General features: G+C 41.8%; 1 protein-coding gene across 1 annotated transcript in view; it reads right to left on the bottom strand.

Moving 5' to 3' along the window:
* Nucleotides 1-27,805, bottom strand: part of triob (trio Rho guanine nucleotide exchange factor b) — a 104,727-nt gene that overhangs the window by 66,627 nt on the left and 10,295 nt on the right. The window contains exon 2 of the mRNA XM_085802519.1: nucleotides 26,623-26,676. Coding sequence (XP_085658645.1) covers nucleotides 26,623-26,676 — 54 coding nt within the window. The remainder of the gene's footprint in view (nucleotides 1-26,622; nucleotides 26,677-27,805) is intronic.

Genomic DNA, 27,805 nt, shown 5'->3' with positions numbered 1-27,805 from the left:
GCGCCTCTCTGCAGATGCTGTCAGCTGATGATGTCATCAGATAAACGTCATGTTGCTGTGAGTCATCTCTCTCTCTCACACATACATACAAGCACGTACGCGCACACACACATTTTATGAACCACTTCAACTCACAGCTGAGTAAGATACAGTATTTATTTCCAATGTCTTAATAAAGAACTAAGAATAATAATAAAATGGGATAAGACTATAGAGGGAAATAAAAAATACAAATATGAAAATTTAAATCAATATTTTGGTAAACAGAACTTAGGAGTTGAAAGGCAGCTTAACACCGAAGAGGGAAGAGACAACAACTTCACACCAACACTGTGCTGCTTTGACAGTTATAATATAAACATTTAATCACAGCAACAATGAATGGAAATGAGCTAATCAGATTGAGGCTAGACTAATGAGTACTGGATCATCCGCTCTCACAAAAACACAAACTGAGTGCCCTCAGCACAAGTCAATCATGACTCTAAATTCATTTTATACTAACATAATATATTAAGCAAAATGAAGACATTTCTCAACATGAGTATCATTAAACTTATGACAGTGTCACACAGGTTGCAAATAAGTAACAACCTGAAAATATGAAGGAAAAAAGAAAAGACAGATAGATGGATGGACTGACAGATGAAAAGATAAATGCATCAAAGAAAGTCTGAGCTGGAAAGGGACAGTCTTAAAAAAAAGTATGCACCAAGAAATGACAGGAACAGAGAAGCACAGGCGGCTAATGATTCAAGCGGGAGAGCGTAGAGAAGAAGATGGGGACAGACAGAACTGCAGCGTATGGCAAGACAGATAATGATACAGACAGAGGAGACTGCAGACAGACAGAGAGACAGCTAAATAACTCCTACAGGTTTTAATGGCTCCTGTAATATCGATTTCATCCACGGTCTGAGGGAGTTAGGAGCGGCAGTCAGGCTTGGATGACAGCACATTAGCCCGCTGTGGGAAGTGGCCGGACTGGACAGAACCTGACCCACGGATAATGTCACAACCAGCTGAGACGAGATGGGGCTGGGGTTGAAATAACGGTTTCGCTTTCTCTCTCTCTCTTTCCACAGCTGGCAAGGAGAATGGAAGAGAGAGAGAGAGACAGTCCCTCACAATCCACGGTTGTAGCTTTTATGTATGATTTCTCTCTCTTTCTCTCTCTGTTGCTGACTGTGTCTTTCTGACGTGACATCAATGTATGAGGGCACAGGCAACAACAAACAATCCCCCGCCTCTTGCACTTAATGTGTTAGCACATGTGTGTGTATTTCCTGTGAAGTGTGCCCAGACACATTCCTCACTGTGGTGGTTTATGTGAGATATCGGGCCTGGCACAAAGCCAGCACTGACCTCTATTATACTGCTGCAACCCTGCTAAAAGTGCAGTTTGGCACCGAAGCTAGAAACAAGTGCATATCTTTAATGTTCAAGGTGTTGGACTCCACATAAAGTTTTCTGCGGCCATAAAAAAAATGAAAAGGGAGCAACAAAATATTAACAGCTGCTGGTGTAAGGAGTAAGTTGCTTCGCTGGTATGACGGCCCATTACTTATGGCTGATGTCAACACAGTAAAATAGGCACAGTGCACACACAACCACAGAGCCTCTCCTTATTTTAGCTGTGTTTATATGCAACAATAACCCATTCCGTATCCCATAGAGCTAAAATATCACACTACACACTGTGATTCATGAAATCCCATCATCACCACTCGCCGTATACACACTAACGCACCAGAACACACAGGCACGCACGACAATCTCCTCTCTTCACTACACACAACCCCTCATTTACAAGTCTGCTGAGCATGAAATAAAGCCTTTCAATCACAGACTGCTTGTTCATAACACACTCATAGTGAGAGCAATCCATTTTACTGGCAGTCTGCAACCAGCGCACTGGAAAATGAGGCAAATGTTCGTCCAAGAAATAAGGTTTTTGCAGTTCTTGCTTTTTTTCTAATTATTATTTCTTAATCTAGAATTCAAAGGCGGAAAATGGAGATGAAAAGCTAGAGACTTTTTTTCAGTGCTCAATGTGACATATTTATCACTGCATAGGCTATCTATATTTTACAGCTACAGCTACAGCTACAAGGCGCCATGATGAGATCACCTGCACACATGACAGGGAGTGGATCACTTAGATAAAGGATGTACAGGAGTGGTGGATGCCTGACTGTCCCTTATGACAAATTTGCAAACAAGTACACAAAAACACAGTACATGGATATTCACGTGTCTACTTACTCTCTCCATGCACATTTCGTAAAAGAGACACATCCTGTGCATACATTCATCACAGGGGCGATGATGATATGTCATGAGGAGTATTTTTGTGCTTAGGCTGTCTTGACAACACATCACAAATGATAATGGTCTGGCTTTTCAGATATACACCTAAGTACTTGTCATAGTGGTATAATTTGCATTGCAACCAGACAGGCAAATGATTTGTCCCCATCACTGTAGCTTTTTTCCATTTAATATATATGCAATAACAATTCAGTGTCCAAACCAGTGGAAGGCTGCAGCAAGAATTCGGGAACTAAATGGATTTCTCTCCTCTTGTCAAACACAAATAGCCAGGAAACAATCAGACACTTGTTTTTGTCTTACAACTCTATCATTCATCAGGTGACCTGCAGTCGTGAATGTTAGATGTTCACAGTTTGTCCAATAACGTGCTTGCATGCAAATAGGAGTTACAGTTGTCCCAATTTACCCTTCAAACTTTGGCTTTTCTGAGGCAGAAACTTGTCTAATTGCGTGTTTTTTTTTTACTCTCCTCAAAGGTCAGCCACTGCTTTAGCCGTGACTTTTACTACTGCACACAACCACAGAGTACTGAGGTGTAGACACAAAATTGCAGCTTACATTTAACTTGAAGACCCAGAATGACAAAGCCTCTGCATGGAAATGAATGCTTTCATGCATGGTTTTAAAATAATTCCCCAGTCTGCATTTCTACAAAGCTTGATTTCAAAGTCATTGTGAAAACATCTCACATGCACCTAGAGCAGCGAGTACACTGCATTCAACCCCTGTTGCTCAGCATGAATTTAGAAAGCAAACAGAGACAGATCAAGAGGCAGCGTCAGAGATTCACTCCACTCAAGCCTCTTTGTAACTCCACAAGGATTGTGCCCTAAATCCTTAAATTGCAGAGGCCGTACAACATGGACACAGCCCAGAAAGTGTGCCAATCCATTTCCTTTTGCCCTCCTAACTCCAGGCTCACATGCTAATCTGAACACACTACTACAGAACAGATTGTGTTCGTGCCTTGCATCAATTCTTCACACCACAGACTGAAAACATCCCACATCTTTTAGCTTCCAAACTGGGTTGCAGGCTTGCTTTTAATGAATCGTAATAGGGAATGAATGTGCTAAGTTTAGATCAGAATGGAACAAATGTATAAAGCCCTGACCAAAATTGTAGCATATGCATGGATAAACACGACCAATATCTTCACTTACATGCATCATAACCCTAAAATGAAAACAACGGCACATTGGTGTCGTCTTTCCGCAGCACATTGGTGTGTGCGGTGCCAATCCTTTTGTTTCCGATCTTTTAGACCGCAGGCTAGACTGTTACATGGCGCATCTGCACAGCCTGGCACACCGCATGATGCCAATCCTCTGGATCATAACCTTGTAACCTCAAGCTCAGAGCAATTACAAGCCAGGCTGTATGTGTAGTACAGCAAAACAGAGGCCTGCTACATAATATGGCAGAAGTACTACAGTATACAGCTCCCCTGGACCTGGCGCTTTTCCTAACTGAGCTTCAACACGAGCCTGATAACGCACACATTCCAGCTGCCAGCGAGGATCACTGTGGTGAGATCCAGAGATCAGAGCAGTAGTTAGTTACTATGAAATTCAGTTTATCTTTATACCACTGATGTGCACCTAGCACTTGATCACTCAGCAATATTTCATACAAATGCACCAAATGCATTCTCGCCGTTTATTCGTAATCACAGCTGTATAAAAGTAAATCCCTTTCAGAATTTAGTGTCTGCTGCATACACAAATTTACAGGACACGTGACTGTGATGGATTTCAGATGGCTCTTTCAGACTTCAGTTCTGGGTCAGAGCCCAGTTTGTGAACCTTACTATGAGTTTGTGTGAAAAGGGAGAACTGGGAAGCATTTGTCACACAGCTCAGCTCTGGCTTGGCCCCGTCTGGTCTGACTTGGACTGGACTGGGATGTGGGGAGCTTTTGGGAACAGCACAGAAACGGAGGAAGTGTGGGAGTGGATTGGTTTAGTCAGTCCAGCGCTGGAGACAGAGGGCGTACGCATTCATCTTACTGTACTGTATGTGATTCCTGTGTCTGTTACTGTGCATATACCGTGCATGTGCCTTTGTTTGTGTGTGTGTGATTTGACCTGTGCTTCACTCTGTGCACCCGAGTGACTGACACCCTGAGCCGGCCTCTAAGAATAGTCATGCCTTTGAGAGAGGGTTGTGCCACTTTACCAGCTTTTTGGGTAAAAACTTGAACAGAAGCAGGCAGAAAGGAGGGCACATGCAGGCCACTGTAGATCCCAGAGCTGTTTCACTTCAACACCAAATCCACACACAATCTCTCTGAAGAGGAAAGTTACATCAGCGTCGTCCAGGAAACGTCTAGCCATGAAAGTCTACCACCAAGGTATTCTAGGCGCTGCTGTGGTTGTGATGCCCACAGCTGACGTTCATAGCGTGACACCATGCAGCCAGATTTGTGTTTGTGTTGTTTTTCTTAAAGTTTGTGCCGTGACTCTCACGGTTTCAGACTCAGCTCAGTTGTAAGATAAGAAGTACGGCAGCTGGAAGAAAACGCAACGGATTCTTTTACAAATTTCCTGCCAAGAACAGAGCTTTAAAAGGTCAAATATTGCAGTAATAATAAAAAAAGACACACACACACACACACACACACACACTTACAACATTGCTGTATTCAATGTTGGCCTATATAGTATGAAATTCTTCAGCTATTTTGCCAAAGATCCGGCTTTGAGGTCTGTTGTTACTACAGCTTGTTTTCTACAGACACTACTCATCCTCGTTCTGCTATATGAGGCTGATACGTTGGGTGCTATTTCTGCTTAACCCCCTGGTGTGTATCAGGCTGCCATTGCCCCTCATGTTGTTGTGGGCAATATGAGTGTTTAACCTATAGTCCACAGGATGGGCCGTTAGAGGAGGCTTGTTTGTCACGTCCCCCGTGTCACAACCACGACTAGAATAACAGCCAGCGTGTGTTGCCCTGGTGCAAAAGGGTGATAAGATAAACAACTGAGAGCCGTCTCTCACCCTTGTACTGCCCCTCTTAACATTTCTCAATTGTGTATCCTTTTCATTTATTTACTTTCCGGTCTTTTCCACACACACACAGACACAGAAGATCTACCCCTCCCACAGCCTCCACTCTACTCCAGTTCTGTGACCTTCAGCAGGAGCTGGCGGGGGGCCTGGGGACTGTGGTGAGCTCAACTTTCATCGGGTTTCTTATATTGTTGTTACAGTGTGGCTTACAGCAAAAATAACACTTTGCTCCTACCGCAACCCGTCGACCTGGATATAACCCCAAAGCACAGCAAAAAAAAAAACAAGAAAAAAACCCAATATGAATAAATCATAACAAAGGGGAAGGGTAGGAAACTACAACTAATCTCATGGTGCATCTCTGGCACTGTGTTTACATGTTTAATCTGTGACATGGCACCACGCAGGAAAACAAAAAATGGGATTACCCATCAAGATGTTGATCTACTGACCTACAAGTTATCAGTAGAAATCAGTACATGAGTCGACCCAATCATCTTCATATTCCGGCCTTAATTTTGATCTTATACACACACAAGGTTTTGTGACTGTAGTTCCCCCTATGATACTTGTTTCTGCTATGACAATATATACACAAAGACTCACAATGTGTAAACATCACCAGAAGAAATACCATTGCCATTGTAAATTTGTTACATTAAAGAAGCTTGAGAAAAAAAAATTGTGGCATTTTGTGCTTGAATTAACAATGATTTATCAATATTCGGAGTCTCTTTTCATTCATTTTTTTGTTTGTCAACTAATCAGAACATCACTTCAGCACTACATCAATTCTCCTGCTTAGTCACATATTTGAGCACTGGAGACAGGTCAACACATTCTGTGCTACTGCAATAATAATGATAATAGTGTTAAAGCACAATGAGAATTTTTACCATATATACCACTTAATTCCCACACCTCTAGTCGAAGCAACCTACTTAAAACGTAACCCTTGACCACAATGTGATGTCCATTATTTATAATGGAGTACAACACAGCAAAACCTCAGAGGTGCCAACATATCTTCACTTGTATATATCCTGCAGATTAAAACCTCTGTCAACAAACAACTCACCATGCAAAGCAGAGAACAGAGAGAACTGTAAATCATGTCCACACTGTTCTTATTTAGTGCAGTGAGCAGCTAAGGGGAAATGCTAAGACAAACACTGGTCAGCAGTCTTATACAAGCCAGAGAGTGTGCATGTGAAGGCCATTTTACCGAGAGCACTGAAGCACAATCGGAGTTTAGTTTATTATAAAGAGCTGTATAATGAACTAGAAAATTTCCTCTCGGGAAATTTTGAATGGGCCACGGGAGCTACTGCGGGTTGTGCCATCTCTGTCAACATGGGAATCAAACCCACGATCTTAAGGTCAAGACAGAGCTGATCAGACAGACACATGATCATCTTTCTATAAGCACTGATATGGAGGAGCTGTAACCACATTAGGTTACCTGTGTGTGTGTGTGTGTGTGTGTGTGTGTGTGTGTGTGTGTGTGTGTGTGTGTGTGTGTGTGTGTGTGTGTGTGTGTGTGTGTGTGTGTGTGTGACACCAACAAGGTTTAACTTTAAAACCAGATTAAATCATGGTTTAAGTTTAAATTCTGTTGCACGTTAACTGTGTTTTAATCACATGAAGGTGTGTGTGTGTTTGTGTGTGTGTGTGTGTGACTGTAATCACATGAAGCTGGCTCTAGAGTCTGTGTGTGTGTGTGTGTGTGTGTGTGTGTGTGTGTGTGTGTGTGTGTGTGTGTGTGACTGTAATCACATGAAGCTGGCTCTAGAGTCTGTGTGTGTGTGTGTGTGTGTGTGTGTGTTTGTGTGTGTGTGTGTGTGACTGTAATCACATGAAGCTGGCTCTAGAGTCTGTGTGTGTGTGTGTGTGTGTGTGTGTGACTGTAATCACATGAAGCTGGCTCTAGAGTCTGTGTGTGTGTGTGTGTGTGTGTGTGTGTGTGTGTGTGTGTGTGTGTGTGTGTGTGACTGTAATCACATGAAGCTGGCTCTAGAGTCTGTGTGTGTGTGTGTGTGACTGACTTGTCACATAGTTAGTTAGTAGCTGCATCCTGTGTCAGTCTGATTTAGCTGTGTCTGTGTTTATAAACATTTAAACGAGCGCCAGGTGGATTGTTTATGAAGTTAACGAGCTCTGGCCTGAGGATCAAAGAGGTTACCACGGCGATAGGGGCCCCCGCAGGCTGAGACAGACAGAAACGTGGAGAAAAACAGCCATTTTCTGCCTCTAAACCGGCCTCACAATTAGGCTTAGCATGACAAAACGGTAACTCCTATCAGAACAAAACACAGATCAACGTTGCTCTAAGGACTTACTGAAAATTTCGGTACGATTTGGTGTTTCTACAGTAAATATTTTGGCGACGCTGGCAGTTTTAAAACATCAGGCCGTTCTGCTCCTCTCAGAAAATATTTGTATTGGACTCAATGAGGAGCAGGGACAGACGTGGCCGCACTCAGAGGCTGATTCTGTCAATTCTGTAAGTCTCTCTGATATTTTGAGCACATGACATGAGAGATAACAAGTTTGTCTTACAAATTCTGAAAAAATTATGTCTGTAGAGTGTAAATTGTGGCCGTGGTGGCAGTTTATCCAGAAAAAATACAGAATGTTTCTTCACTCTCTCCCACTCTAACCGATGATGTCACGCACTCTGACACGAACATTCTGTCCAATACACACCCATTATAAACTCATAATTTCTCCAAAAATGATCATGGTCATTGATCAGGGATTGATCAAAAACTATATGACCTATCAAAACGTGGAGTAATACGACAATACACAAGACTTGTGTCTACTGTTTAAAGTTTAAATGGAGTCTCTAGGTGAAAGTATGCCTGAGCAGTAGACTTTTGTTAAACTCCAATGATTGGTCTTTTTCGCTCTTTTTTTCCCGCCCGTCCCATTGACTTACATGCAAAAATTTTGCGCAGTAAATCGCGACTTACGTCGCGAATAATTCGTACACTGTTGAGAAAAGTAATAGCACACCGATCCCGATCAGGACGCACATTTTGATATATAATTTGTCCTGCAACTCTTCGAGTTGCAGGACTAGTAGCGAACCGAAAGTTGGCCGGAAGTGGAAAAATAATAAGAAAAAATCCACACAATAACAGTAGTGCCCGGGCTTCGCCCGGGCACTGGTCCCTGCAGCTATTTCATAGCTGTTGGGACCAGTGCCCGGTGCGATTGCCCGTGGCCCTAACTACTGTTCACACAATACTGCATTGGCAGACACACACGCACAAGCATAGTCTGTAAATTATACTTCAACACTAATAAAATGGTGAAATATGTGGTAACAGCAGTAGGAATGGAAATATTAAGGTGAGGTAGATGCATTCAAATGCACACAACCTGAAGACAGCCTGAGGATGAAAGCATGGTATATAAACAGTGACTGTCTGTGTGTGTGTTGTTGTTGTTTCATTTGTAATGTGGTTAAGGTTGTAATGAACCTTGACAGGATATAAGTACTGTATGTGTTCTTATTATGGGGCTACAGCTGTTTTTCTATTCCTTTCACACCTCACCAGGCCTGAATATTGAATAACACCCTCAACTTTATGTGAATCATTTACAAATTTTCCCTTTGTTTCTCATTTCTCATCCTACCAGTCCATCTGCATCTCTCTCTCCATTCTCCCCTCTCTCTCTATTGACTTCTAACATACTTAGTGTTCCCCTAAGCCTCACTATTGGCAACTCTCTGTCTCACTTGCCAGTGCTTTTCTTACGGAGTTAGTGTCCACACACACTGCAACATGGCTACACTTGGAGGGATGAGAGAATGTGAGTTGATGCTGCAGCAACAGCCAACATGTTTTGACAGGCACAAGCCCTTTTTGGCAGTGTCATCATCAGTAACAGAGGACTGAAGTGCAGCAGCCTTTTGATTGGAAACACTTGTCTTCCTGTCATTATTAGCTTGCAGCAGCTCCTTTCTGTGTCTGTCCAGCTTTCATACAGTAGCAGTGTCATAATAACAGTGCATCCATCTGCAGTGTGTGTGTGTTTGGGGAGTCTGGAAGTTTTAAAAGCCTGCAACAGTTTATGGGTCATCCAGTGGATGACAGGTTTTCATTTCCCTGAGCAGTGTCTATTACGACACAATGAAAGCATTGTCAATTGATCATTTGCCTTTTTACAGGTCGGACAGAGAACTTTATCATTGATCAAACCATGACAGTGAAAAAGGACAGACACTGTTGTGCTTTGCTGTGTGAGGACAAAAAGTTCACCTGCCCCAAATTACAAAATGGATCAGATTGATAACACAGTCATCGTCACATGTAATAGCTTGGACCCTTGACTTCAAATTTAATCCGTGGTCATGTGATATGTACTTTAAATTCCTCCCTCAGCTGGCCTTGTTGTGATCTCATTCTGCAGTGCTCTTGTCATGACAAATAGTGCTATTTCTCCTAATCGCCTCAGAGCAGTCATCTCCTCAGACATCTGCATTCATTACCCCTGCAGGCACCAAGTCCTGGTGACTGAGCAAGAGAGGATGAAAAAGAACACTTTCATTTTTACTGAGAATGACGACCGTGGTATCTTCTCGCAGGCTAATCAGAGTTTTTCAGGCATCCCAAAGCTAAGCTTGATGTTATCGACTGTACTTGTCTAATAGTTTACCCTCTGTCTGCATGGGCACTTTTCTGTCCCACCTGTGCTTCAGGCCAACGTTAGCTGTCCTGGTCGATCCTGTTTCAGTAGGATATACCTGCTGCAACTGATCGATCATGACCAGCAGGCAGGTGTTTCAATAGTATGCTGCCTCAACATTTACTAAATATAAGCTGTATTTCCTCTGTTTATATCCTATAGTAACAGTTTTGTGCCCATGATGCAGCACAGCACAAGCTGAGTAGATCTGACCCATATGCCCATAACTAAAATAGGGCAGCTTTGTTGGCAAAGCGAGTTATAAAAGACAGCAGTGTGTATACATGTGGTGGCCCTCACTTCCAAAAAAACTTCCACTAGCTTAATTTCAAGAAAATGCTCCAAAGTTCATTTAAAACCTCAATCTCACTGACACAGCCTCAAGGAAGAATGAACATTTTCTGCTTAGCAACAACATTAGTTAGTTAGTATTAGTAACGGTATAGCAACATCAGTTCACTTTTTTGGTCCAGCCAAAAAGAGTGTAAATGAAAACAGCTACAACTGTCTAATCTTCCTTCAAGCAGGTGATAATCCATCAACATCACTCTGACACTCACAAATGCATAACAGCTATCAGTTGTGCTAAAGTAAATCTTCATTTTTCACCCTAGATTTATCACACAAACAAGTTAAAAGATGACAAAAATGATAAAAATGAAAAACAACAAAAGAAAACATTATATACGTATAAGATACTTAACATCCATCCAATTTTCAGATGCCATCAGCTGCTTTACAATGTTAAATTTCAGCAATTTTCATCATGTCCTTTGAATTCCAAGTCATAACAATAATATTACCATGATGATGCCCATGACAACAGTTTTATCTCTCTCTCTCTCTCTCTCTCTCTCTCTTTCTTTTCTCTCTCTCTCTCTCTCTCTCTCTCTAAACTCTATACTTAGCAAAGAAAAGATCTGTCCAATTTGCATAATAAGGTGTTTTTAATGTCTTCTACTTGTGTCATTTGAAACTAAATACAACACAAGATGACGAAGACAGCACTGAATTTTAATTTATAACATCTGCCCCGTTATTATAGATAAAGTTTTTGAGAGCAGAGCTGAAATCGCATTAATTAAAAAGAACAAATTACAAAAAACTAAAATGTTGTGAGGTGTAAGGAGTTTCTTTTCCTTTTTAAACTTGCTATCCTTTCACTAAAGTATTAACTGTTTATTTATTTTGACTGCAGATGTTTCAGTTGTCCATTTTATGTCTTTGTACTGTTACAGTCATGAATCAAAACAAACAGGATTCTGGATAAACACAACAGAATACATTTATGATATTAGACAATACTCTACCTGAGAGTCTGATCAGGGTTTTTCCTGCCTGGGCGTACTGCCAGCTGTGGTTATCCAGCACTGCCATTGTAAACCAAAACCAGCACCAAACCAAACCGTCCCAGTCAATCTGAGCCTAAATACACCCCTACACTGGTCTACAGCGGTTATCGCCCTGCCAACAGCCTTCTAACCAACCATACTCCTGTTGTATGGCAGGACCGCAACTGAACACCAGACGTGCCATATACAGTAGTGGCCAACGCCCTGTTACCCACTGAGCTGCAGAAAGCCAACGGCACAGCCAGCTCCTTTTTTTGTGCCTTCACCAACTGGCTTTTCTTTGCCATGTGCCCCCTGCATGTCACTAACCCCTCCCCAAAACAAGATTTAGTAACAAGTGCTGCTTTGCATTAAACAGTTTCTCCCCTCCCTGTGTGCAAGACCCAGCTAGCCACTCACAGGGAAGGGGGGAAAAAAGAAAAAAAAAAAGGTTAAGCCACCCAAACAGTTGTCGCTGGTGGATTTGCGGGTGAAATAGGCTTTAATAATGATTGGTTGTAATCTTCTCCCTGACTAACACTTAGACTCTGTTGGTCACTGTGAGCTTTTGCACTGGGGCACCTAAGGATCCTTAATGAAAATATTAAATGGCATTAATTATTAATCATCAGACTCTGAGTTTTTAGTAGCAAATACAGTAAAAGAAGTACAACACTATCAAATACAGAGATGAAATGCACCACTAATCAGTTCATTTCCTTATAATCACGTGAAGCTGTTGTGTTTGAACCTTTGAGCCATCGTGATGTCATTAAACCTCAAAGACGTTCATCTTCGTCAGTGCATAAATTAATCGAGACCAAATTATCTTAGTGTTTCCCCCTTTTTATGAGCATGGCTAAATTTGATTCAAACACTCATGCATATCCACTTTCATAAAACAGTTGCTTGATTGGGAGCCAAAATCTTTTCAGCTGAGGAAACGAAACAAAGAGCTCATTCACTGTTTACTCCGGGAGAGAAATTAAGCTTCTTTGTTGTCCGTCAAAGGGAAAAGTCAAATGGGGATTACCATTATTTTTTTCCAAACTGTGAGGAAAGTACTGATAAGCTCTAAAAATGGGTTTTACAAGGCTTGAAGCTCAAAGGCAAGGGCAAAGAGGACATGATCCGGCAGCTGGAACTCCTGTGATTAACATGCATCATCACTCAAACCGCTGCAAACACATGATTTTGATATAAAAGCTGCGGACATAGCAGACAGAGTGCCATACATTATGTGCAGGCACAAATCAAGTCAAAAATGTCTAAAAAAAACATAAGCTGTTAAATCTGTGTTATTCATTATTCCCTGTACAGCACTCTCTTGGCCCACCTACCAACTTTGTTAGCTGTCTGACACGGCTCCGCGGTCAGACGACCTTTCCTGTCCCTGAGAAAGCCCATGTAGTGGAAATGGAACAACATGGTCAGGCCAGCCATGTTCAGAGTCGCAGATAAACGAGTGCCAAGGTGAGAAGGGAGATTCAAAAAGTTATGACCTCCTTGGTCAAAAGAAAATAAAAAGATCCCTGAAAGTGAGGATTTACAGATTCCTTGCAGATCTTGGGAAGTGAATATTCAAAGATACAGCTGCTGAACAAGTAACTCTAACACTGATGGTGGTCATGTCGTCTCGTCACAGTGTGTGAGAGTTGACAGCTCCCTCTCTCTCTCTCTGTTGTCTCTGCTAGCTGAAAGTGAGATCTGTCCTGCTCTATGTGTGTGCAAGCAGGCCAGGTCACATATCTGACTGATCCTGTTGGAATAAATAACTGCGAGGGATTGTCACCTCTCAGAGAGAGAGAGACGGAGGGCCAGGGTGGTGGTGGGGGTCACACATTCACATGAGAAACTGTGCAGTCGTTCGTGCAGCTGTAAAAAATTCCTGCTGCTTGTTTATTATAACATCTGTGTTTTAATAAGCTCTAGACACAGAGTTGTATGCATAAGTTTTAGCCCCAAGGCAAATTTGTTGATGTTTGAAGTGAAAAGAAGTAAAAACAGTCCCTACAGCGCCGAACAGACATTAAAAATGAGCCTTCTTAAAAAAATGAATGGTGTTTTTTATTTAATTATCCTTAAAAGATAGATGAAATATTAAAAAAATAAAAAAAACAGAAAATAATTGAACTACTTAGTAAGTGCTTAGTAACTTTTGTAACTTTCGCATGCAACAACCATCTTCAATAGGGAGTATCAGTAATCGATAAATTGATAATAAGCAACTATTCTGATAGTCAAACAATTTTTATTCCCTCTTCTACCCTGGCCCTTATTTGCTTTCTGTTATCTCTTACTATACTACATTACACTAATTTACCATAAGAACTTCATTAAGAAAGGAAGATATTCTTGTCACTACTGTACAACACTGTGGCTCAGTGCTGGCCTGTCTCTGTCACCTCCACACACTGTCTCACTGTCGCATGACTGTGGCTGCAGCACGGAGGGATAATGACAGCAGAGCGAGTGTGAGAGGGATCAACACCATAAAAAAGAATAAAAGGTCTTTTCAGCGTTGAGCATCCATGTGCATCTGTCTGCTTGTAAGCCCACAACAGTATACAGTAGAGACTGACTGGGCAGCCAGCTGAGTCGCATCAACACATCAATGAAGCAGAGAGGAGGATTCTTTGTACGGCTCAGGGAACACCATTCATCAGCTTCCTCTAACCAAACCCTGCTCCGATTTTACCGCTGCACAACAAAACCTAGCCAATAAACCACAGCGGACCAAATAACACTTGACAGGCAGGGTGCAGAAAGGGGGAAGAGGAAGAGAGAGGGGGATAGAGAGAGAAAGAGAGAGAGAGCCTCTGTGGTTCACTGTTTTAACAACTGCCTCAGAAGAAAAAAAGACAGAGAAGAACAGAGCAAGAAGCGAGAGAGAGAGAGAGAGAATGTGCTTGAGACAACACAATGTTGGTTGTCCTTCATTCAGTTTCGGCAGTTGTGGCCCAAAGCAGATGGGACTTGAACTGATGATGTCAGATAGCGGGCGAGAGAGAGAGAAAAAAAGAGAGAGGGAGAGGAAAGATTTGTTTTCATCCACCTGCTTTTTTTTATGAGCACTTTCAATTTTGCACATGAAAAATGCCAGAATAAATAAACAAAGTCAATATCTCAAAGTCTGTATGCCTGTTTGAGGTCGAAAAGTGGACAAAAAAAGAGAAGAAGCAGTACACCGTTGATGGAAACAGATTTTTCAAATAAACCTCGACATGGCAGTTCTGCTTATAATTTCCGCAAATCACTCACGTAATGCAGAGGTCTGGAGTCAAGGAGAGGGGCCCTTATTGCATGCTGCCCCCTCCCCTCTCTAGTAGTACAGTGGTTATATTGCTGGTTTTTAATTAAATAATGATATCTTGTTAATTTTTTTAACATTATTTTTTCCACAGTAAAAGTTAGTCGATGGAAAGATGCACCAATTCACATTTTACTTTGAAATTCGAAGAAAATTCAATTAAAACCTCTGCAGCATTCGGAGACAGAGAGATCTCATAATAACAAATCAACAGAAATCTAATGTGCAGCACAAAGGGAGACACAGGATCCAATAAATGTGTGTGGGAACTATAACGTAAAGGAACATCACCTCGTTTCACAGCAAAACTGTCTGGTCAGCCGAAGCATGACCTGGGCCGACAGCAGCATTAACAGAGCGACAGCTGAGCTCTGATAATAGGATTATTTACTCCCACAAACCTCAGGGACAAAACTCGAAATTAACACATGATTAACTTCAAACACAGGCCATTAATAACAAGCTGTGACGAGGCTTTGGACGTGTTTGTTGCTTCACGGGAGTAAAAGAGGCAAACAGGAGGCTCTGTGAGGCACATCTGTGGTGAGGAAATATAAATGAGGCTTAAAATACTGCAGCAGGGACCGAGCTGAAACCTCGCCATCTTTTTGTAATTTCTTTTTTTTATAAACAGTATCAGGATTGAAAGCCTCTACCAGGTGTTGAATGATAAACAGGGGAATCAAACTATGTGGTTTCTGTTTCAGCAAACCCAGCAAACAGACCAAACTATCACAACTGAATCCAACTGTTTTGTGTGTGCGTGTGTATGTGTGTGCATATGTGTGTGCGTGTGTGTGTGTGTGTGTGTGTGTGTGTGTGTGTGTGTGCACCTGCAGTGCTCCCAGCTTGCTAAAAGCAGAATAGTTCCTGTTTACAAGATCAGCAGTCAGAGCCACTTCCCAGAGGAAGACACACAAAAGCAGTCAAAAAAGGACACATACAGACAATTGGTGGTTCTGGATACTCTTATTATGTGTGTGCATGTGTGAGTGTGCATGTGTGCGTGTGTGCGTGTGTGTGTGTGTGAATGTGTCCAGAGAGACTTGATGTGGATATGAGTGTTTATGAGCTGCGGGTGCACACATTTATCGCTCTCTCCTCTCCTGTCACCCTCTGCTCTTCATCGGCTCTGTCATCCACATCCCTCCATGCGCCCCACCCTCCTCTCATCTGCTCTATGCTTTTACTTCCTCCTTGTCTTGCACCTCAAATCCCTCTGTCGTTCATAAACACCCCTCTCCAGTCGTTTCCAAATCCTCCTGCCCTCCCTCTCCTCATCTCTGCTCTCTGTCTGCCTCTCTGTCTCCCCGTTCCTCTGTGAATAGATTTTCACTAGACTTGTCCTCAACAAAGACCAATGTCCTGGTGAGTCCACACACACACATACACACAGCAGACAGGGAACTACAGGCTATGGCTCCATAGCCTGTGTCCAGGCCAGGAGGCAGCCAGTGGATCCCATGGCTATCCACTGTTATTACAGAGCAAAAACAACTGGCTTATGTAAACAGGGAGCCATGGCCCTATCCGATCTGATGGAATATCTGACTTATATGCATGGATACCCACATGCATGTGAGGACAAACACCCTGTCACAGTGGTCAGTAGCCACAAGAGGAGCAAAAACCTCACAGGTTTGCTCTCTGCTTCAGCCAATGTCAATGAATCCTTCCTCACTCTGGAAAAAAAACAACAAAAAAAAGTATTGTCTTATGCTGACTTTGTTTTATGCAAAACTGGCTTGAATAGCATTGCTGAAATACGCTAAACAAATATACTTGCCTTGCCTAAAGTGAGATGATCATTTGCATGTGCACTAAATTATACTTTGCAGAGCGAAAATAACAAATAAAGAAGTAAATGAGCCGCGCTTACTGGTGGGAGTATGTTTGGAACTTGCCAGTTGATTTACAACAGTGTTTCTACAGAGGGAAATATTTCACACCAATTTAGACTGTTGAGCAGTTCCAAATCTAATCTCATCTAGTTATTTTCATATTTTATTCAGGCTCCCGAGTGTCTCAGTTTCCAACCACTCTGCAAGAGGAAGGAGGGGAGAAGGGTTGAGTGGCTGAGAGAGATGAGGCAAAGGTGAGAAAATTGAGAAGTTGGGATAGACATAGAGAAAAAAGGCAGAAACAAATACTCCAGAATGGTTTGTATCCGCTCCCAGTTTAGGATGCTCTCCTCAAGCCATTTAATTGTAGGTCTTTTTATGACTCTGGGGCCTCAGCTTCAAGCAAACAACACAGAACCACATCTGAATGAGGACTCCACCCTGTCTGCATATAGATAGGATGCCGTACATAGACAACATGTAATACTTTCTGTTTTTAACTTTCTGATAATGGAAAGTTTGGAAACGTAACAGAGACAAATATCTACAAACAGCAGACGATGACAGTATTATTTTGCAGATAAAAGTTGAAAGACAGGAGGGAGAGTGGATTTGTACTGTCACTGCACTCTTTGTCTCTCACAGTAGGGGTCACTATACATACTCTCATCAGTGAGACAGATGAGCAGATAAAACCATACTCATTATAACCATACCGTAGAAAAACATGAATGCAGCCCCTATGACATCAGCGGCAGATACTCCCCTCAGTCCAGAAAAAAACAATCCTCAAGATAAACTGCTCTTATTCATAAGTCCAACCATGACATTAGCATTAGCAGCATTAGCAGCTGCTTTCTAGACGAACGCATCTGCTACTTTAATTTCAAACTCTCCTAAATTAAATCTCTGTATCTGGTTCAGCAAATCTAGTTAAGAACAGCAACAACTCATTAATCTGTCACGTCTGACTCAGGATCAGCAGACAGGTCAAACACTCGAGATGGAAAATTAAGGTGAGAAAATATTTGGGTGAGTAGCTGACTATTATAAACCGTATAAGAATCCGCCATTTACTTCTCTGAAATAGTGAAGATCAGAACAAGTAATGATAAAAAAGAGCTATAAAGACTCTAATGAGCATCCCATCAGTTCTGACCCTCATATTCCAATCACCCAGCTGCAGATGAATCCATATTGACGGACTGCTTAAATATTAAATGCTTATGGGTCACCACACTTTTTTTGACGGCCAAGAGGTTCATCCCTCACTGTCCGCACAAGGGAAGGTTTTAGGATGTCAATGGGAAGTAAAGAGAAATGGATTGATTTCTCATTTCATCATCTAAAGGCCCCAGGATACAGCTCTAGCGTTGGAGGGTTAGAATAACAAACAGGGTGTAGGTTAATAGCATCAGAGAGCGCTGGTAGTGACATGAGGTATTCTGAATAACTTCACTGTAAAATGGGGCAACGTTTATCTCAGTTGGTAGAGCAGGCGCCCCATATGCAGAGGCTATAGTCTGTAGCCGGCCCTGTATCGAATCCCGACTCAGACGGCCCTTTGCTGCATGTCATTCCCCCTCTCTCTGCCTCCCATTTCCTGTCACTCTCTCTCAACTACACTATCGATTAAAGGCGAAAAAGCCCCAAAATATACCTAAAAAACAAACAAACGTCGCTGTAAAAGCTCCAAATGTAGGAATCATGGCGACTCAGTTAAAAAAAAAAAAAAGCAGTTTTATGTTTTATATAAATGTGCCGCTTTTCTCTGAGGAATATGGTTTGAAAGATTAAAAGGCCAATTTAATTGTTTTCTACAACAAGGTCACATGGGGCGGCAAGACACACAGCTAACTATCCATTTTTCTGTTCCTTTTTCTTTCATATTATCAAAAATATCTTTCAAATAAACAAATGTATTTGTCCTGCAACATATTTTGTTGTTGACCTGGTTTAATAAGCCTCATTTTACCACAATCCACACACACTTGGAGAGCGAGCCAAAATGAGCATCACGCCACCAGCAAAGCCATGTCAGCTCCAACAATCAAATTAACACCTAATAGACCGGCCGAGGACCAAATGAGCAATCTCAGGGTGAAGGAGTGAAGTGAAAGAGAGAGAGGCAAGGGAGCAGGGGGTGGAAGGCTTGATTTTTCACAGAGAGCGCCTCACTTCAAACTTCCTCATTAGAAAGAACAAACACTTGATTTGAATGTTTTCAGTCAATTCTGTCCAGGCCATCGCATATAGACAAACAAAGTACCCAACTTCTTCAATGTTCATGAGATATGTATCAGAGATCCTTACAACTGACTAAACACTGTATTTGAAAATTGCAATTCTTCAATTTATTAATTAAATGCAACTTCATATGCTGATAATCAAAAGATCCTTTAGAGCGTCTCGTACTATTGTACGCATCACCACCCTGTGTGATCAAATTCAATCAGCCTTTGAGTTTCATTACTTGCAGACAAAAAATGTGTAACTGAGTGATTTTAGATTATATGGCCTAAAATTAATCAGTGCCTGTGAAAATTAACTCCTCCCTCACAGAACCAAATAGTTTTAAATCTAGAGCTACTTCAGAGAAATAGCTATTTCAGGAAAAGGAAATTAAGTTTGTGGCTGTGTGCTCCACATGTAATACAAAGAATTAAAGGTGATAACACATTGTTCCTTTTGCAAATGATATGATGAATTATTAGCATCAAAACAAACTAAATGTGCTCTGTATGCTACAGTCTTTTAGCATATGGAGGCTAAAGTTAGCCAACACTGGAGACATGTTTTGATACAACTGAGATGACTGGATCCCTCCTTTCTGTCTGTGCTATTGTTAAACTGGTACAAGCTTTTGACCAACGTCCTGTCTCAGTGTCACTTCCAGCCTGTTCACCATGGTTCAACAAAAGCTTACATGGACTTCAATAGGGTCATCAAAGGTTCACGTCTCCACTCCATCATCTGTGGCTCAGTACAGTAACATCATGTCTGTCATTAAACTGGAACATACTTGTCTTTTATGTCGAGAATTGCTGGAAATGTGATGCTACCAAAACCAAAGAGACGGGTCATCTGTTCAGCCTCCTCCCCCATGAAAACACAAACCCTTACAAGGGGAGAAGTGACACCACATGACTCACACACACACTCATTAGTTTAGCTGGCAGACCAAAAATAGAGAGTTGTGATGCTGTCAAAAAGTAGCTCTAAGTATAGAGCAGAGTTTGGAGGGAACCAAACGTTGCTATTGGACCATAGACGCTGATATGACACTGCTGCTAAAGACATAATGCACCCTCAAATACAAACACACAATAACATACACAAACAATCTGATAAGCACAGGCACCATTCATATCTTTAAATATAATACTGTATTAATACCACGGCATGATTACATAATGTTGCTCTTTCAGCTGGTATTTCATAATAACAAATGTTGTCTTGACACACATAAGCTGAGTCACTTTGTCCTCCAACTAACGTTAAATAATTAAACGTGTCCCTGTAAAATCATGTCATACTCACAAGGTCCAGAAGACAGGATCTGGATGGACATGTCTTCAGCTTATCTCTGCTCCCTCTGAGCTGAAACTGGTCAGCTGACCAGCAAAACAAACAGGAGGACAACACAGGAGGATTTCCATCCATACATGATCTTCCAGAGGATGCAAGATGGTATAACCTTCCTCTCCCGGAAAAAAGAAAATGCTTCCAGGTTTTAAGAAGACAAGCGTTCACCCCTAGAGCTCTTCTCCATCATCAAGACTGCTTCCAGTAAACACCTTCAGTAGGTGTCACCTTTTGTAAATAACATTCATTCTCATGCTACCACTTTCTCCACGGCAAAATCCTATCTCAGGATAATGAAAATTAAATTCTAAAGAAAGGAAAGTGGGGAAAATCAGCATTGGTTACACTCCATTTACAAAAATACAGAATTTTTGCCTGCGATGTCACTACAACAGACAAACTACTCCGTTACTGCTATAGTAACATTCATCTATTGAGCTCTGATTGAAAAATGGTCCAACTCATTTCCGTATTTGCAAAGATTCTGTCACACAATCCGACATCATGCGTAACTCCTCTTTTGACTGAATGAATGAATGAATGAAAATCATCCTGGTGTCACTTCTTGAGCATTTCTCCTGCACAACCATGAAAGACTGCGGAAGCATCCGTCGAGGAGGATGGAGAGGGCATTATGCTGATATCCCCCCGTCCCTGGAGCAGCCAAGTACAGTATCCTTTATATCCCTCGAATCAAGGAGCGACCAACACACACACACACACACACACACACACACACACACATACATACACATACACATACACACAACACCCCCCACCAACACCACTACCACCACCCTGGCCCAACCCTTGCCGCTTTGCCCCTCCCCCGTTTGCTATCTCTAGCAAGCGACTGGCTGATGTTCGGGGGAGAGGTTGATGGTGATTGGACGAGTGATGGAGCGGAACCTTGCTTTCCCATGCATCAGTGCTCTCAAGGAAAAGGGTCGGGGAGAGAGAGAGAGAGAGAGAGAGAGAGAGAGAGAGAGAGAGAGAGAGAGAGAGAGAGAGAGAGGGGACAAAGATGATGATGATGTGGGAAATGGGAATGATATGAGGGTTGGAGGGGGAGGAGAGAGAGAAAGATAGCCAGGAAAAGGAAAGGAAGGGATAGGAGGGGGGTGAAAATGAGCAACATCACACTGCTCACCTTTATCCAAACGCTGCCCATGCACGTGCAGCGTTCATGCAATAAGGCTCTTCCTTGTATTATCGCTGACATTAAGTCTTTTGGAGTGAAGAGATTGTGCTGAAAGCTACACTGACTCTGACAGTGCAGCAAAGAACACACTGTCTTGACTTGGGGGGAAAATGCAGTTCACAACAGATGCAGCCTATTAGCATACAGCAGGGTGGTGTATTTATGTATTTAATTAATGTGTGTGTTTGTATATGGAGGGCAGGGTTCCACTGTGCATGGTGATGAGGAAAAAAATCATTATTGAGGAACCTGATCAGTGAGTTGATCCTGGTGCAGATTTATTACAGAAGGTGCCTGGCTGTACATGTGTGTATAACGTGTGTGTGTGTGTGTGTGTGTGTGTGTGTGTGTCCTCCTAGGGCCTTATTCTAGATCACGTGTCTTATAGATTTCTTCTCCCTCTTTTACACACGCATACACACACTCACACACGCACGCACATATTGCGTAAGACTCTTGGCGAGCAGCGCTACATTGCATGTGCAGGAGCAGCGCATTATAAAAACAAAATAGTGATGCGATTAATTGTAAAACAGAGCAAACCACTCAAATCACAACAATATGAATCATAAATGGCCCAATGATGCCTTTCAATTTCTATGCATTTTTTAATTTTGTTTGGTTTGTTTATGTTTCATTTCATGACTTTGGATCATCCAGAATTTGGGGTTTTGAGTCAAACTTTATATAGGAAACTAATTTCAAATCATTTTAAATCAATGTATTCTTAATTATAAGATTGTATGAGAAAGTTTTTAATTTAAAACTGTGTGCACAGGTACTCTCATTCCACAGTGTGCAAGATGATTACTACTGTAAGTAAAGTCTGACTTTTATTTGAGCTTTTTCTCTCAACCTTTCTTTAGAGTCGATTGTCTTGTTATTTGCAGCCACAGGAAACAATTGCTTAGCCCAACAGATTTCATTATGTTGATATCCTGTGACAGGAGGATGCAAGCTGTGCTCTTCCTAAAACCAACACAGCCAGCGTTCTCCAGCATGATCCAATTAGGCTTTCTGCACAAACACACACAGACACGCACGTACGCACGCACGCGCATAAACAAGGCTAAAAGGCACATGCAAGAGGTCAGGATGCACACATAGTCACATGCCCGTCTGAATGAACTACATATGCAAAGACACACAGAGGTGCACACAAACATGAGTAAAACACAGCTGTCTCTGTGTAAGACACCACAGGGAGTCTGACTGGCCTTCCTCTCTTTCATCCCATCTCCATTGTCTGTGTCAATGTGTGTGTGAGTGACAGAGACCAAGAGCAAGCACAGCAGAACTAACTACATAATAATAATTAATATAACAATAACTAAATCTTTCTAGAAATTATACTTTGAAAGTAATATCTAAGAAAAAAAATAGGACAACACACAACACACTAATAACACACTCCAGTGGACAGTTTGCAATGTCCCTGCAGTTATTTGTCCCATTATGAGACCTGATGACAACTTTAGACCATGACACACACTACATTTTCTCACAGTGTCACTGAACTATCACTTTTAAGCTGTGGTCACACATTTTTCTGTTGACACTTGGACAGTCGGTGCTTGTGCATAATGCATGTCTGCACACAAGGCACATTCAACAACACTCATCCTATTTTAATTTACTTCTTTTGTCCATCCTCTGCCCGTTGTTTCATGGTGTTATACGTTTTTGTTGCACCCTGTTGGCTTATGAGGTCTGATCACAGATCAGCAATAAAAAAAAGCAAGCTGCTGTGATTACCAAGCGTGTTTTGATAGCTATACCAGACAAAGAGTGAGAGAAAGAAACAGAGAGAAAGACAAAAACAGATTGGGAACAAGAGGGAAAAAAAGAGAAATAGACATGGAGTAAACAAAATTTACTCAAATGCACAAACAACAGCATCTACAAAGACACACACCGTAGAGTAAGTCCTTCCCACCCTGGCCTCTGCTGGGGAGAATAAAAAAAATATATCAAATGAACTCCAGAGAAAACCACTTCCTCCACTGCTTAGAAGTGTGTGTGTGTGTGTGTGTGTGTGTGCATGCGTGTATATGTGGATGTGGATGTGTGCATATGACTGAGTGAGCATGCCTGCCTGCCTGTCTACCCGCAGTGCACATGGTTAGCATTCAAAGCCCAATTCAATAGGAACCACACAGTGAGCTCAGTATGGGCAGAGATGAGAGACTGAGTTCACAGCTGAATTAAACTGAGCAGAAACATATGGAGCAAAGGGAAGGGAAGGGAAGGGAAGGGAAGGGAAGGGAAGGAAAGGAAAGGAAAGGAAAGGAAAGGAAAGGAAAGGAAAGGAAAGGAAAGGAAAGGAAAGGAAAGGAAAGGAAAGGAACGATAAGAATTAAGGGTGTTATCAAATATTTGAATTGTCTGTGCTTTATTTTTACCTCCTATTTCTCCTCTCCTTCTTTTGTTTCCTCTTTTCCTCTCCTCTCTATCTATGTTCAAATCTTCAGCTGTTTTTTCAAACAGCAAGACACAGACTGCAAATCGTTCCCATCTATTTCACCATCCTATGCGTGCTAAATGTTTTTAGTGTGACAAGAGATCAGAATGGTCCTGACTAAACAGGCGGTTGGCTACTGTTGCAGATTATCTTGGACTTGGAGCCAGAGAATATCTGGGGAAAAGTCCAAATATTTACTCTAAGTACATTCGCTCCGTAAATCCATATGTAGGCCGACAGTGTTTTGGGACACTTGTGATTCGGTGGCTGTGTGTCTTCTACAAAATACGTCCAGATTGTACTGTAGGGCACGTGCACTGAGTGAAATGTGTTAGAGCTGGTCTGATTGCATGTCCACAGTTTATCCAGTTCTTGTCATGGTAAACTAATGCCTCTTCTAAGATCAAGGCAAAGTCTGAGCACATAAGACATATTACTACATTTGATAATTAAAACCAATAATTGAGTGAAAGGGGTAAAAAGTGAACTTCTTGAGTATGTGTAAAATTAAAGCGTTCCACTCAAATGCAGGACCTGTCTGAGCTCCTGTGTGGCACTATATATGTGACATGAGCAGAACAGATGAGTGCTGACAGATCAGACAGGGGAAGCAGGCTGATGATGGGAGAAAGGTTAAAGTTGACAAGGGATGAGTCCTGGGATGCAGACACATCACTCAGCACTGACTTAAGGTAATAGGAAAGGCTAGACGTTAAGTCCTGCTGCTGCTCTATCAGAAATGTCTTGAATTGTCTTAACTGGATAAATGTATGTTGCCTATTGCAGCTTTCAGGTTTGATTTGATCCTAGTCAAAACCATTGCATTGCCAATATTGGGCTGCAAGTTACCATAGAAACAAAAATGAGCTTTGGTTAAACTAACTGATCAGACCTGGATGGGGGCCTGAGGGAATGGTGTTATTCATCTGTGTACTTCTTCACTTCCCATTTCTATATCAGGATGCTATGTCATACATTATTACTAACTTATCGACCCACATAGACAAGACCGCTCCCCTATATCCAGTGCATATAGCTTTGAGATTTGCATGGGAGTTATGAGCAAAACAAGTCCAACGCTTTGAAAAGACCAGACTTTCTCAAAACATGTCAGACAAACAGACCAAACTTAGATTTAAAAAGAGGAAACAAATCCTCTGAAAGGAAGCAACAAAAAATTTCAATCGGGCACATCTCAGACAAGAACTAGGCTATATTTTCAACAACATGCATGAACACATATAGCTATTGTAGGAAAAGGAGACGAAAGGTAGAAGAGTATATGAATTTTGGGAGTCAAACAAAAATAATAAATACTTTCCCACTAAAGGAATATAACAGTCTGAATAAATGTGTGTATATATTTGCATGTGTTCACTGGTCAGCCTTGGTGAGGCTGCGTGCTTAGCCACCCAAGCAGACACACACACACCCAGACAAAGCCACACATGTCTGCACATGTCCTTCATTCACACAATAACAGGGACAAATAGAAAATGCTCTGTTGTGGTCCACAGCACAGTCCATATTGACAATGTGCCAGATCAGCCAATAAGTAGAAGACTTTGCACACCTGTAATTTCATATTAGGGAACAACACTTAAGGGAATTTATTTAATCGACACTTAATTCTGAGCAAGTTAATTTTCTTAAGAGTAATTGAAAACAAACAATGAACAATCAACTATAAATGGCCAGTAAAGCCTGATTCTTCTGATTTATTGCAAACAGCTCACGTATTTCTGCCCAATTCCCATGAAAACACAAAAAAACACCACCACCACAGTGGTTTTACTTTTTTTGTGAGTCAGCATCAGGGATGAAGTTCAAAAGGTTTTTGGGCAAAAGGCCCATGCACAGGATTTGGCTGGCACATCCCATTCATTTCCCATTAACACCCACACAAACTCTGGCAACTAGGATACAGCAGTCCTGGCTGTAAATTGGAAATAGTCTTGTAAAATGTTCATCCCTGGATGACCCAATTGGAAAACATCAGTACAAAACTGTGTCAAATACATGGATCTCGTGGAGCTAAATGGAACGCAGCCCACTGATGTTTGCTGAGAGGTCACAATAATCCCTGCACGTGTCTCATCCCTGACTCTTTCCTTTTTCTACTTGCACTGAATGCTACTATACACCATCTTATCTGGCACAGATAATGCCAAGTCTTTCAATTTACATAAATGAGACTTTTTTTTCTCCTTACAATACACTTTAGTCCAAGAGAGATTAAACTAAATAATCTATGGCCAGGGAACCCAGCCCGCATTCATTTGGGGATAATCTGTGTGCATACCCTAATATGAGCCATTTATCTGCCCCATTTATACCCCAAAACAACTCACCCTGGGGAAAGTGACTTGGTGTATTTTTAGTATGTGCTGTTACTGTATGTCCTGGGGGGCAGCAGAGATGTGAACCCACAAGGTCATGGTTGCTTGCTCATACCACAGAAGATCTTGAATCCAAGGGGATTGAACGGCTTTGGAGGAACATAACATTTTACTTAAAGTGGGGATGGTACATGGTGTTCTTGACGCCATGGCCTCTATCTCCTCACACACACATGCTGCATATAAGTAACACACACACACACACACACACATACAGAGTATTTGTTCTGCTACAGCGTGACTCATTTGGCCAAACACAAAGACACAGCTCATGCAGATCTGAACCTTCCCTGAATATGAAAATCCTTGGTTCCCAAATGTAATTGTGTTTAATGCTGGACAAATGTGATTATTACAGTAAATGCAACTTTTTTTGACTTAGAAGGCAGACAGACAGACAGGGATATTGATATGTGCGCGATAAATAGAACAGGTGCATGCTTTTTCCTACCTGAGGTTTGACCTGGGCCATCCAGTTTGGATTCACATTTTGGAAGAGAACAATCTAAAAGACAGCGACATAGAGAAAATTAGAGAAAGGAAGTTTCAGAAAGGAAATAAAGAGTCAGAGGCCTCTCCTGTGAAGCACACAGATCAGTACCTCAAAACCCACCACGTTCTAGTGTCAGAAGTTCGAGCTTTGTGATTACAGAGTAGAAATGAGAGAGTGAAGGAGCAATTGTGGAGCAGCTCTTTGATTTAACTGGATGGTCCCTCCCTACGATTAAACACCATTAGACATGCTATATGCACATACACTCATGGCATGTGCAAATGTACATAGTACATGCTATAGCTGGTGAAGACACTCAACATCTGAGATGAAATGTCTTTATAGATCTAGACTATAGATTCTTCTGCACTCTTGCTCTCTCTTACCCTATGCTCTCACACCCCCTCAAACAGACACACACGCACACACGCATACACACTCATGCATGCATGACTTTTAGCACACCAGCTGATGAAGCGAATGAATCATTTAAAGATACCAAGTACACTAGATATCTTTATCTCTAAGGCCTGGGGAATTATCTTGAGGGAGATGAAATGTTAAGAATATTCAGACAGACTTGTTAAAAAGCTTATAGCGCTGTGTGTCTGGTGTTTGGTATTCTAAGCTTGTAACGTTAGAGTGGAGACAACATCGGGTCCAGCACTGAGCAGCAGTGCTGGAATTGGTGACGTCCGTTTCTGCATCACAATTGATCCAGCATTGATTAGTTAATAACGCCTGATTCGTCACGGGCACTCTGCTGATTCACACATCCACCAATCAAATCTAACTTTCAGCAAAAGGTTGTTAAAAAATGATGCAATTTTAGAAGTGAGCCGCTTAATTCTTTATTTTTGACCAGTGTGCATCTTGTATCTGACAGCAGACTGACAAACTTGCTTTCTGGGTCACTCATCAGTGGGACACTACGGTGGCACGGGATAACAGAGAGAGGGAGAGGCAGGGAATGAGGGACAGGAGCAGCTTAGCTCTTCTTCCCTCTGACTTCTCCTGGCTTCCTTTCTGAAAAGAACAACCTGGCATATGCTGCTGCCCTACGAGGATTACAGTAAGCACCTGTTCACACACTGTATGTTTCATTTTATACAGTGTAGTGTGGATAAAGTGTTTGGTCCTC

Source organism: Trachurus japonicus, chromosome 16, assembly GCF_045865225.1.
Source record: "Trachurus japonicus isolate A0001 chromosome 16, Traja_1.0".
NCBI classification, from domain to species: Eukaryota; Metazoa; Chordata; class Actinopteri; order Carangiformes; family Carangidae; genus Trachurus; species Trachurus japonicus.
The sequence above is the reverse complement of the archived record's forward strand: the minus strand, read 5'-3'. Positions and strand labels throughout refer to the sequence as shown.